Here is a 13,121-nt window from a genome sequence, read left to right on the forward strand (position 1 = left end):
CCAACCACAAACCAATGATGATGATGGCCCCTGATCCAACGGATCCCTCCCCTTCAATGCAATCGGCAAACTCCTTGTGCGAATATCAGTACACTTGCTCCTGTGACAATCCCTCACCCCTCAAGGTCTCTTCATGCCCGTCTCTCTGGTCAATGCCTCAATGTTACTCCCCCATCCTTTCCCCACCATTAGATCAAGATAAAGCAAGAGAGCGAGAATGGGGTAGCCAATCTAGGCCCAAACCTAGATATTTCTTCTATGCGCATTGTGATTTGATGGTCGAGACGACTCTGTCACAACTGTCAAACTCTATGCTGCCTACTATGAGGATTACTGGAGTGACAGCAAAACCTCGACACTAAGGGAGAGGTAAAAAAACTATGCATCCGAGGATGGCAAATTTATAGTTTCGCAATACAACCAACCGTAATAAATCAAGTACCAAGAATCATGATATCATGACGATGGGAATCTCGTTCACATTTCATTTAATTAGAGACAGCAGGTAGGGTTGAAAATCGGATTAGATACCAGCATATCTATATTCATATTTATTTTATCTAATAAATACGTATATGAATATGGATATTATTTGAATGTAAAAATTTATATTAGTATTTGTTTCAAACAAATATGGATACAATTCGAATACTGAAAGTTATTGATATAATTAAAGATATAAGTTGGATTGTTAAATTTTACGATTATAAAACTAAATATATTATTAAATAAATGATAAATCAAATTAATAGTATATTTATATGATTGTATGTTTCTTTTAAAAAATAATAAGTGCAACATAAAATTATATAGGATCCCATGTAGGTTTGGATATTTGGATACGAATCAGATGGTTGTCTATTCATAGCTATATCTATTTTTTTTTATAGATATAAATATAGATATGAATATTATTCGGATCTTCAAATTTTTATCTATATTTAGATTGATTCAAATATAAAAACAAATCCAAATGAATATTATTCATACCACTTTCATCCTTAATAGCAGGTGGCCGACATAATTTGTTGAATGATTATTTTCGACGAATGTTAAGGTAGGAGAGAAAAGACTTTTATCTTTAGTGAGGGTTGTTGGTGGTGACCTTGGCGTTGACGAAGGGAGAAGTGTGGGAGGCACTTATTGGAATTGGGCCAGGGTTGCTCACAATTCATGGGTCACTTACAGTAAAACATAACTCTCTCTCTATTGATCTTTTTTTTAGAAGTTTAATCATTTTAAAAATTATATATATATATTATATATCACATCATTGTTATCTCTATATTATATGCTACATAAGCATCACGAGCGAACTGTAATCTTAATCAAGAAAAGAATAGATCATACGAAAGATATAAGATTGATATTATAATAATTAGATTTGTAGGAAGATATTTATGAATTTATATATATTTTTTTTTATCTTTACATTTAAGGTCGAATGATAAAGGTCGACTGTCCCTATACAACAACATAAACTATACCTTTATTACTTTTTCCTTTTTAAAGAACGAAGATGAGTGGAAATTTGATAAAAAAATCAGGAAAAATGTGGGACTGGCACAGGTCTTCTGCATGCGCATAACTATTAATGATCATAATGCTAGTAAGATTAAAATTTTATTCTAAAGATGCTGTTATCCCTGGTTCTCTGGATGGAGACTCCATGCTTCTAAAGCCAGATCTAGCCAAACAGCAGCCATATGCTTTATTTTCTTTCCTGCACCTGGTGGCATTTGTGTTCGTGATCAGAGAGACCAGCATCCACTGGCTAGTAGACTCCCGCCAGCAAACCCTTTTGTTGACCGGGTTTGCCAACAAAAACTGAGTCGACTCACCTAGACTCGGGCAAAGCAGGCAACTCGGGAAAACTCTCCCCGAGTCAACTCCTCCACCAACGTCTAATCCGCCTTCTCTTTATTAGCCTCCTCTCACCAATTAATTCCCAATCTCTTTCGCTTTCCCTCTTCATCTCTCCTCCCACAATGCCTCTCCTTCCCCATGCCCTCCTTTCTTCCACCCTCCCTTCTTCTCCTCTCCCCACCCCCTCTCTCCCAAAGAACGCCCCTTTCTGCTGTCCCCATCGCTTCTTTACTCTCAAATACCCCTCCTCTCGCCGTCTCCTTCGATGCTCTCTTGTCTCCGTTTCCACCGAGGCGCCCCCCACCATGGGGGAGCCCCGGGGAAGCCGCCTCTCGCCGGCCGAGGTCTCGAGGACCATCATGGAGCTTTCCTCCACGGGCACCCTCTCCACGCTAACCCCCGAAGGGTGCCCGCTCGGCATCGGCGCCCGCTTTGTCGTCGATCCTCGGGGTGCCCCTGCCCTGTGCTTGAACCAGCCCGATAGCTTGTTTGCAATCGGCGGTAGGGCCAGCTTCCACGTACAGGTCATGGCCTCTCTTCTTTGGTCCAAATTTTGAATTTTTATGTGTTTTGGATTGGTTTAAGATGAAATAATTTGGTATGAAAATGAGGACTTGATAAATCATCGGAACTGTAAACCTTTCTCCAACTTTCTGATAGTTTCTCTGTGCATTTTTGGTGATTACAGTTTGAGCAGAGTGGATCGCGGACTCCACAGTGCACGCTGCTTGGAAGCCTGAGCAAATCTGACGATGAATTTCTTCTGAAGGTATCATTTTCTATCCTCACCTATTTTTTATTTGATCCGTGAGCTGTTCAGAATTGCATGCGTGCTTAAGCATGATATCAGTAATTTCTTAGCCGGTTCCTTGATCATTTGTCCTTTCTTGGCATTTGATTGCTATTAAAAGTTTAATTGGATTCTAAACAGTGTATGTCTGTCCTAAATTCTTTTTTGCATGCAATTCGGATAAGAACATGAGCGGGATAAATTTCATTCAATTTCTGAATGCCATTTATTAATGTTATTTTCTGCTTCCGCGCTATCCATTTAATGACACTAATTTCCAACCTTATTGGTGTTGTATTTGCTACTGAGTTTCTCACTGGTCACCATTTGGATAAATTTGCTTTTAAATTGCAATGCTTGATTAGAAATTTGTTTGTAAATCTTCTCAATAAATTAATTTTCAAAACTTGATCACATTTTTTAGAAGCTTGGTATGAAATGGGAGAAGCAGTTTGGAGAACAAGTGAATGAAGAGCTCATATACTTAATGTCGATAGAGCGGGTGCTTCACATGGAAGATTTCAAGGAGGTATGCATGGAACTGTTGGACTTGTTTGTTCTAATCAGCAATGTTCTTTAAGTCTTATATGAATTACTGCCTTGTTTTAACTTTTATTATATGTGAAGTTGTGGAGAAAAGTTTTTAGTGGATTTCAAATTAATAATTCTTCTTACCTTCACATATTAATTCTGCAACCACTTTACCCGTTGCTATATCAAGTTCGTGGAGTTTAAGATATTTGTTAAAACAGCTTGTTTAAGATGGTCTGCATTGTCGACTTGGCTGACCACCACCATTATGAAAACAAAGCATGTGAATTTAATTCCTTATTTCCCATCTATAGGAGCTAAAAGTAGCAAGTCAAATCCTCATTAGAAGAAAAAAAGCAATTCTGGTTTTTTTTTCCTTGGGTTTTATAGCTACCTCTGTGAATTGGCTCATCACTAGAATTCTAGCAATCTTGTAAGTTTTCATCTCTATATACTTCCTCCATTCTAAGCTAATAATCTACCAACCAAAATTTGCTGTTTTGGTATTGGACCTCGTACCAGCACCATCCTATTACAATATTGGTATATAGTTTGGTACGGTACAAGACACTGTACTAGTATGGTCCGGTATGCCCTATACCGCACGATATAGGGCTGTGTGACAAACTATGCTACTGATGATACATGACGTGAATGCATATATTTATGTAGTTTATATGATAATTACACCTATGAGCTGTGGCTTATTTTTGCATCACGTTTAAGAAACCTTTATAGTATGCATTCTTTCTAAAGTAGTGTGACAATATGCAATTGTTGTAACAATCTTCTGTAAATCTTTTTTCACTTCCATCCACCCAACATTAGGTTTTCTTTTCTTCTTAGTCTCTCAATAACTTAAGTCCCTTCTTGAATGTCTATTGTTCACCTTTACATGGGCAAAAATCAAATTCAATTCTCCATCAATTTGCCCTATATTTGCTACACTAGCATTGGATACTAATTTTGTAATTGTGGCATCTTTCGGTTTCATGACTCATCCATGTTGCTTGACATTGATATGTACAACACAACTGATTTTTCAAAAATAAATGTCTTGATTTAGACTACTCTAGTTTAAGATCTACGTGCTGCAAAATGTAGTTCATACTGTTAATTTCTTACTGATTCATGAAATGGATCACAATGTGCTGGACTCTTAAGCTCTTTTGCCCTGTCTAGATTTAAATATGGAACAGATTTGGACTGCCTTGCTGACATCAGAGAAGGGGAATGAAGAATATTAGGTTTTTGGTCTTCGTGAAAGATGGAAACATGGTGACACCAAGGATAAAGATCAAAGGGTTAAGAATTTGGTCTAATTTTCAGTTCTGAGCTGCAAGTTTGATCAAGATATGAAATGCATTTCTGCACTTTAATTTATTGAGAAGAAGGTGGACTTCTCAATCCATTGGGGAAATCTTAACTTTCTCTCTTTTGAAAGAAAATAAAGATGATTTTGGAAGTTTGAGAAATAAGTTTCAATAACTTTCTTTCATCTTAAGATTCCCCCTGCCTGTGAATTCCTGTGTCCATGCATGTGTATGAATGTGCATATGCTTTTGCCTGTTTGTCTGTGCCAGTGGACAGTTGTGTGTTACCAAAATATGACCTAAAACAATTCTGGGTGTCCTAAAGTAGAGTACAAACTAAGAATCATGGAACATCACTCTTATTTTGTTCACTTCTAATTTGATTTGGTTCTTTGTGGATAATCCTAGCAATTCTATGTGGTCACTATGAGTTTTCCTGGGGCCACCTTTTCGGTTAAGGGTGTAAATGGCATGCTAACTTAGGAATACAGTAACCTCTCTATAAACGTAAATCATCTTAGCAAGCTTAACAAAAGGACTCATGATGTGCCCAAAAAAATGTCGACTGTTTCATATATATCCTTTTGTAGTAGCTTATTACCTTTCTGGCTTTGTCATATTGCACTGCTTGCGTATGTGCATCTAGTGACATGAATTTCTTAATGTTATTTAATCCGAAAATTTAAAAATAAATTTCATTTCTTTTGTATCCAGTCTCAGTCTCTTTTTTCTTAGAACTTGCTTGTGTTTTTGCCTGAATGATTTCAAACTCTGAAATTGTGAGTACAAAGTTTTAGTGTACTAAACCCTTTAATCTGTAATTGTTGACTGTTGGATTAGGTAATGGAATGTCTATTGACAACTGCATTGTACTCCATGTTCAGAAGCCCAGACTCTACTAGGAGACATCCAGGATGTTCATGTGATCATGAAAGGGGAATATTGGAAGACGCAGTTACTGAACTAGAATCACACACCTATAGCTCTAAAACTACTACATTGTTTTTCAAATCGTGACAATGTACCTGGATGACAGCTCTTGGATGCTTCCTAATGTTCTCTTATTAATCCCAATGATCAAGCCATTGGCAATGCTTAATCATTCCTCTTTGAAAAAAAAAAACAAAACAAAGACAGCCTCACAGTTCTGCTAAATCATTCTAGCAAAAGCATTTTTGTTTAATAGAAGTTGTAGATTTTGTAGATTTTCAGCACATGGATTGCTGCCTATATTATGTGAATCCATCTACATAGATCTGACTCCATTTATAAAAGATTGTTGGCTCTACAACATGGGCAGTGATATTTTCCTATTGTGTACCAAATACATGTGAGTTCTTTTAATTAACTATATTTTTGTGGCTATTATCATTTCTATGCAAATTGGATGCACATCTTCTGTTGACTGTTAGAATCATTGATGGTCTTCGGTCATTCTTCATTCAGATTGTGCTTTTCTGCATGATAATGGCTAGAATGACTTCTAAACTTGAGTTGCTAAATTTCTTTCCAGAATGGTGTATGGGTGACCTCTTCAGAGTATATGAATGCAGTCCCTGATCCTCTTCGAAACTTTGCTGAAAAAATTGTGGAGGAGATGAATTTCAGACATGCTGAAGATGTTCGGCGATTATGCAATGTTTATGTGGAGTCAGGATTTCAGGTGTGAATCTATTGACAACTTGACAGATTCTTGAAAGTTTTTATGTATGCTTATGCACATCTAGGTTTCTTCTATCATAAGTGCAAAGATTTCATCAACCACTTTGTGGTATGTGCTATATTCAGTTATTTTCCCAACTTAATCATTCTCACTGAGCTGACATCATTTCCTAGATCCAGTGAGGTTTTATGTCAATTTCTCAACATAGTCAGTGAAACAGCTGTTAATTATTTTACATATCTATGAGAAATTGCATCAGTTCCCTATCAATTGTTTATGCTTTTATCATTACTAGCATCACATAACAGAAAAGCAAAAACATAGATCTAGCACCTTCCATGGGAAGTAACCAAACCTTCTTTATTTATTTTTACCGATAGATATACACCAGTTCTTTCTCATATTTCTTTCTAGAGAAATATATATACGTGAGTTTCCTGTCAGCTGCAGAGAACAGACGAAATGAAATACACCTAAAATTTTACCTTCACCAGTAGAACCATACATCGATAAAAGCAAAAAAATCCATGTGGAATCATTTTATACATTTCCAGTTAGGTGCTTTATCATGAACATAGGATGCTCACTTCATCGTTCAATTACATTTAGATAACTGCCGCATAGACTGTGCTAACAAACTCTGTTATCTTCTCTGTTAAGCTAACGGGATCATTCTCTCTCCTTTAGCCTCCTTTGTCTTTACTGCAGCAGGCAAATAATGCGAACTTTCTTGCTTGAATGGTACAAAGCAAGCGAATCACCCTCCCTTCAGAACCTAGGTTTGACCAGCTATAACTTCTTGTGTTTAATAATTTCTCCTATCAATTAATGAGAAAAGAAGCAATATTTTAATTTCAGCAGATAATGCATTCCCTAAAATTCAGATCTTTCAAGTCTTTAGTTTGGTGCCATGTGTAAAGTCTGCATTCTGTTAGATGTAAGGATTATGTATAATTTATCGCTAATCACAATGCTTGCCTTTTCTTCTTCTTACAGCCGTTTTAGCCTTTTAGGATTGCATGATGCGCCAGTTGTAATCTCTCCATATCCAATCAATGCCTGCATCCTCAAACTTGCTTCAACTAATATATGTGATTTCTTCATGATAGCAGGTAACAGGTGCAAAGATGATTTGGGTCGATAGGCTAGGTTTTGACTTGCATATTTATTCTGAGAAAGGGGTATTTGCAGCCCGAATCCCCTTTCCAAGAGAAGTTGCAGATGAGAAGGGTGTGAAATCATCATTTAATTCCATGTCTCATCTTGCATGGGAGGTTGAGAAGAATTATGCTGTTCCAGACTTTGAGAAGGTGACATTCTTGAAGAAGATAATGTAGGAGGTGTGGATTCTTATTGCGGCTTCTATATCCTGTTTTAAGAGCTTGATCATTGCTTGTACGGATACGCACAGAGATTTATGGATTTTTTTTTTCTCACTCCTATATTTTCGTCAGTGGCATTATATCATGGGGTTATTTGGTGAAAGACACTCGATTTGTAATAAATTCAATTTTTTTCGCCAGCAATCTTAAGCACCATCATTGTTTTGCTTTTACTTTGATAATCAAAAAACCTCAAAAAGGATGCCTCACTCACAGATATTTGAAGAACATAAAAAATGACTAAACCCAGGTAGATCACGAGAGAAAATTTAAAATATGCAAACATTTTTTGGTTCCATTATCGGGATGTTAAGTGATTAATTTGTGATGTCAACTAGGATTATACTTTAAAGAAGTGATTTGGCGTCTAGGGGAGAATGAGACCGAGTTTGACTATTTAGTAAAAGATTATGATGATCCAGCCACTAAAAGAGTTAGTTTGACTATTTAGTAAAAGATTATGATGATCCAGCCACTAAAAGAATTAAACGACTTCAAATAAGTTATGATCAATTATGGCTACATTATCTCAGATTAGGCAAAACTACCGTAAGGTGATTGATCTCATAAATAAGAAGAACAGAAATGGTTAATTGTTCGACAATAGCCAAACTGGCAGTTGCTATGACAATAGGCCCTCTAATCCTAAACTCGTGGGAGCGGTCAAAAATACAATGCCGAAAAGTCAGCCATATCAATTTGGGCCCTCTGCTTTTAGATCTGGGAGGCAAAGTGAATCAAAACATACGTCGACTTGCTCGATATGATTTTATATTATTATCTTAAATTTAGATAATACTATTATGGTACAGATGGAAGAACATCATTAATTTTTTATTGATTGTGAGTTAAAAAAAATTTTAATTTATATAAAAAAAAATTATTTATCCTAAACATCTTTTGAAAGAACAAAACCATTAGATCGATAAACTAGAACAGACAATAACAGCTTTTGATACACACTCTGTTTATTGAGAAACTATAGTAAAAATAAAAAGGAGTACACCTCCCATCCATACACACATTCACCTTTGACTAAGGATTGATGTAGAAGGAAGGATATTATTAATCTAACAGGTACCATTTAAATTTGATAAAAAAGGTTAATGAATAAATGACATATTTGAGGAATGTATGCTAAATTTGAGGAAAAAAGAAAGAAGAAAAAATTAAAAAAAAAGAAAAAAGAAAAAAAAGAAAGAAAAACAAAAGCAATAATGCAAGAAAGCAAAAATAAAGAGATAAAGAAAAGAAAAAAGAAAAAAAAAAAGAAAAGAAGGAACAAGAGAGATATAAGAAGAAAACAAGAAGAAGAAAAGGAAGAATAATGTTAAGCTGTAATAATATTGCGAAATAGCTCACGATGCAGCAATAAGATTTCGCCAACACGCACAAAACAAATGGCCGATTCTGAGTCAAAGGACATCACCAATCAAAGAGAATAGCTACCTGCCGTTGTTTTCCAGGACACATAATTGTGCAAGGTTTACAGAGGTGAAGGCCATGCACCTTTTGAGAGCTAAAAAATGTCCTCAGCATTTAAGGGTTAGCCACCATTTTATTAGTTATTTAGCCTGTTGCTGCACTTGGTATGCCTTTGACGGCAGTTAAATTCTCCCTTCAGTTTTTGGTATTATTGATAGTACACACTGATTGATACATCGGTATATACAGCACAGAATTATTGGAGATTGAATCAATGGATATTAGCGCTTCTGTGAACAACATGACAGGAACCATTGCTTTGAACACAATCCACTTCATGCAGCTAATCATCCTGAAACATATTGACACCCAATGTCACCATTACCACATCAGATTCATGAATGTATATCATTCGGACATGTAGTCTTCAAACAATATGGAAGAGATTTAACACAAACATAAGGATACATACAGAAAATCAAAGAGTTCTTGAAGCTAAAAATATTAAGACTAGCTTTACATAACCCATTTGGTCTCAAATTGAGGGAGTGGACACATCTCTCCTCACCTATTTAACCATTTGCCATTTTCTAAGAGCCCAATAATGTTAGGCAAAACTTGCAAATGCATCTATATAGTTTTCACTAGCTGACCTCATTGATCAAGGTTCTGCAAAATCACATGCCCATATATGCAGTCCAAGTCCTTGAACAAGCTGCATTTAAAGGTGCAACAGTAATTTTAAAGAAGGGGGAACCTTAGTGCACCCATGTTAAATGTATCATAGCCAATGGCAAGAAGGAAGAAAACTTTCACACTGAAAGCTGGGAATATGATATGGATAAGGAAATCAATGGTTATCTCAGCACAGAAGACTCATTAGGCCACAAAGAGAATGACAAGGTACAAGTTAAGGTCCTAAAATCAATAAAAACTTAAGAGAATTTGAGTCCTCAGCGTAGCATATCTCAGAAGAGTATTGTGCATGAAACAGATAATGTCTCAGCTAATGTCTCATTGAGCAATACCACAACTGATGTTATTATGTACTGTCCCACCTATTTTTTTTTGGACTTAACAGTTCCAATTTCACCATTTGTTTCTATCACAGAGAGCTGGTAGAAAAGTCTATCAAGTTCATATAAGATACAGCACAAGCATTTGCTATTTTTTTCTTATTTATGAGTCTGCACATGGTTTTATGAGTTACAGGTCATACAAGGAAAACTTGCAATATCAAGTGTGATGTATTGTCTGGCAGACAGTGTTCTTTATCCTTGGTAATTGTTAATATATCACTAAAATGAATAATGAGATATAGCATTTGCTCCTTAAGTTCCATGGTACTAGAGCATGGGATTATTACAGGCTTTAAAACCAACGTCAAAAAGATTACGTTCAATCTGCCAACCATTAGCCATTTGCAATGGAAATCAGTTTTCATCTTCTTTGCAAGCTTGTATGTGCGACAGGTTGTAAATTGCCGCTGGTTCCATTAAAAGAGCTAGAATTGTTGGTCTCATTTCTGATCACCAGACTACTGTTTCACTCTAATGATTAAGCACCTTGCTGAGTTGGTAATATTGCGCTTAGATTTTTTTCCCCTTAACATAAATCTGAGAAAAACATTTGGGCTTCATAGAAGCTAGTGGAATATCATATTTTTTGCCAAGTTCCAAAGCAGTAACAAACCCCTAAAAGTAGTTTACAAAAGTTTGCAACTGGTATATTCAGACTCATAGTACGTCCTAAAACTGAAGAGACTATCCATAGGCAACCTTCATGTTTTTCATGTGAATATTCTTGGTCACATGATGATAAAATTATTGGGTGTACTCAAAGTATAGCAGAACTAGAAACAACAATTAGGTTAGTGAAAGTAAAGCAGTGGGATTTGGTAATCAGAACTAGCAAAAATAATTTTCAAGAACAACTTGTTAATTTAATGGTACTCAAAGTAATTGTCACAATTACTATTGTTGCTTCTATTTTTGTCAGTAAATTATGTGTAAAGATTATATTACCTTCATTGTCAAACTGCAACGATGCACAAAAAGACCATCTTACAACTCAATCTTTAAATGATTATATGACTTGTTTCAGTACAAACTGAGAAAGTTCTCACAATGCCTACCAACGATTCAGACATGCCCATCAAACATAGATGGGACACAAGAATCATAGATTGAGAATAAGGAAAACATTAAAAGAAGCAGTGCAAGGAGGCCTTGTACTGTGTTACTCACTTGAATACTTGAGAAACCCAAACCTATATTATCATTGTTTTGGAAAGAAAACAGCTGCCCGAAGAGTTAAAAAGCATCAAGGAAAGAGCATAGAATATAACTGACCGTTACATCTCTCCTTGGTAGCATATCCAATTCAGTTCTTAAAGATGAGCCCTCACTCTTACTGCTTCTCCCCTGTGACTTCTTTGCAAAAAGCTTCGCAATCTGCAACTGGGTTTTTGCTATAATTTCTGTCCTCTTGAGCTCCATTTCCCCACGCTTAATCTCTGCCTCAGCCCTCATCCTTTCAGAATCCTTGTACATCTCTATCTTTGCCTGCTCAATTTTCAAGATCGATTCAGCGAGCAACCTAATGCTATCCGCCATCTCATTTCCTGATTCCTTCCTCCTCTTGGATGGATTGCCAACCCTCCCTGTCCTCTCCTCAGCATTGACCGCCTTGCTTCTCGGCGCACTCCCATCGCTATCACCCCTACTCTCTTTCTTATCACTGTTGTCATTGTTAACAGCTTTAACATCAACTGGCGATGTGTTCGATGCATCATCTTGGTTGCTATCCTGCAAGTGCCCCACGACTTCGACCTCGTTCTCCATCTTTGGCAAAGCTTGGAGATTGATATTATGATTGGATTTGGGCTGAGCCGCGCAATTTGGTGTACCTTTCAGCAAGCTATCCATACGGGCATAGAACTGCCATGAAGAGCATGAGTTGGGTTCATGAGCAGCGGAAGACTCTGCCCGGTACCTTTTCTTCATCGACTCGATCTTATTCTTGCACTGACTAGGGGACTTGAGCCCCTTCATCCCGGAGCACCGAGCAGACACCTGGCGTGCTATGTCCTCCCAGTCACTCCCCTTCAGCTTCGCCCGGTTCCGAAGCAGCCACTTTGACTCATAGACCTCTAGTAAGCACAGCACACCGCTCTCACTCCACTCATCCCGCTTCCCCTTGTCCGGCACCCTTGTTGCCGCCGGCACGAGAGAATGATCTGGGCCAGCAGGGAGGTGATTGCTGCCTCCCTGGGCGCTATCCATCGGGTGTGAATGCGAGAACTGGCCTCCCGATATAGTAGAAAACCAGGGATCATACTAAAAAAAGCGTCAGCTTTCAGGATTTGAAAGCAAATCGAAACATGGGCTCTCTAAAAGATGGCATTTTGAGTGGAAAAACACCATCTATGAATGATTCTAACGCAAGAAACGGGATTATGGTACCAACAAAACTAATCTACTTCCCCACAAAAATGGTATTTTTACATAAACCGAAGGACTAAAAACATAAGCTCAGCACTGAAAACTGAATCCAAAAGATAGCCAGAAATCAGAATTCGTACTCATCTGGGGAGTAGTTGCCATCTATTACTCTCTTCTCCTCTGAATCTTTCCTTCTCCTTCTCTGAAGTTTGGGGTGGGGGCGAGAGAGAGGCAGGAAGTGAGGGGAAAGGAGGAGGACGGAGGGAGAGACAGGAAGGCATCGGCGAATCGCTGTGAAGCAGCACTGACCTGCTATTGGTGCCACGTGGAGGAATCTGGACCGTCGGAGGTCAGTAGCCGGTGCTGTCAGAGGGCAATACCGCGGGAGTGGAATCTCTCGTCAGCAGGTGAGGATCAACGCCGCTGCAACGAGGATGGGAGCGTTTAAACTAGAGACCAGGGACATAAACGTGTACTTCAAGATTCGGAATGCATTATGTACTACATGTATGGACTTGAAGTCCCGTTGTAGCCGTTGGCGTTCCCGAAGAAGAACCATACCGGATGGTGGAAGATGGTGCCTGGGGCCCGCCACCAAATCAGGGAAATTGTTCAGCTCCTGATTCGGCCATATATTATTTTCTACGTTGGTCGTTCAATCAACGGTCGACGATACCCCGAAAACGCATCTTTTCAACTATTCACGGG

General features: G+C 37.7%; 2 protein-coding genes across 3 annotated transcripts; one reads left to right on the forward strand and one right to left on the reverse strand.

The window, feature by feature from the left end:
- Positions 1-1,945: 1,945 nt before the first annotated feature.
- On the forward strand, positions 1,946-7,689 carry LOC105050341 (glutamyl-tRNA reductase-binding protein, chloroplastic). 2 transcript variants are annotated; one of them, XM_019852367.3, is made up of 5 exons: positions 1,946-2,390; positions 2,555-2,635; positions 3,081-3,185; positions 6,014-6,163; positions 7,273-7,689. In XM_019852367.3, exons 1-5 carry the CDS (start codon positions 1,989-1,991, stop codon positions 7,498-7,500), a joined length of 966 nt encoding a protein of 321 aa, XP_019707926.1. In that variant the 5' UTR covers positions 1,946-1,988; the 3' UTR covers positions 7,501-7,689. The 2 variants fall into 2 exon arrangements, with proteins under 2 accessions (XP_019707926.1, XP_010928616.1); XM_010930314.4 differs by having other exon boundaries at positions 1,949-2,390; positions 7,276-7,689.
- A 1,264-nt stretch (positions 7,690-8,953) lies between these two features.
- On the reverse strand, positions 8,954-12,682 carry LOC105050340 (uncharacterized). The gene is made up of 2 exons (XM_010930313.3): positions 11,322-12,682; positions 8,954-9,322 (listed from the first exon to the last, which is right to left on the reverse strand). The coding sequence occupies exons 1-2, from the start codon at positions 12,252-12,254 to the stop codon at positions 9,314-9,316; spliced, it is 942 nt and encodes a 313-aa protein (XP_010928615.1). The 5' UTR covers positions 12,255-12,682; the 3' UTR covers positions 8,954-9,313.
- Positions 12,683-13,121: the final 439 nt, after the last annotated feature.

Source organism: Elaeis guineensis, chromosome 8 (genome assembly GCF_000442705.2).
Source record: "Elaeis guineensis isolate ETL-2024a chromosome 8, EG11, whole genome shotgun sequence".
In the NCBI taxonomy this organism is placed as follows: Eukaryota; Viridiplantae; Streptophyta; class Magnoliopsida; order Arecales; family Arecaceae; genus Elaeis; species Elaeis guineensis.

What these genes read in the sequence shown, in the direction of transcription:
- LOC105050341 (XM_019852367.3), top strand. Translation starts at nt 1,989, where the DNA reads ATGCCTCTCCTTCCCCATGCCCTCCTTTCTTCCACCCTCCCTTCTTCT. An exon ending in ACGATGAATTTCTTCTGAAG is followed by an intron (nt 2,636 to 3,080) that starts GTATCATTTTCT and finishes CACATTTTTTAG; the next exon opens with AAGCTTGGTATGAAATGGGA. An exon ending in ACATGGAAGATTTCAAGGAG is followed by an intron (nt 3,186 to 6,013) that starts GTATGCATGGAA and finishes ATTTCTTTCCAG; the next exon opens with AATGGTGTATGGGTGACCTC.
- LOC105050340 (XM_010930313.3), bottom strand. Translation starts at nt 12,254, where the DNA reads ATGGATAGCGCCCAGGGAGGCAGCAATCACCTCCCTGCTGGCCCAGAT.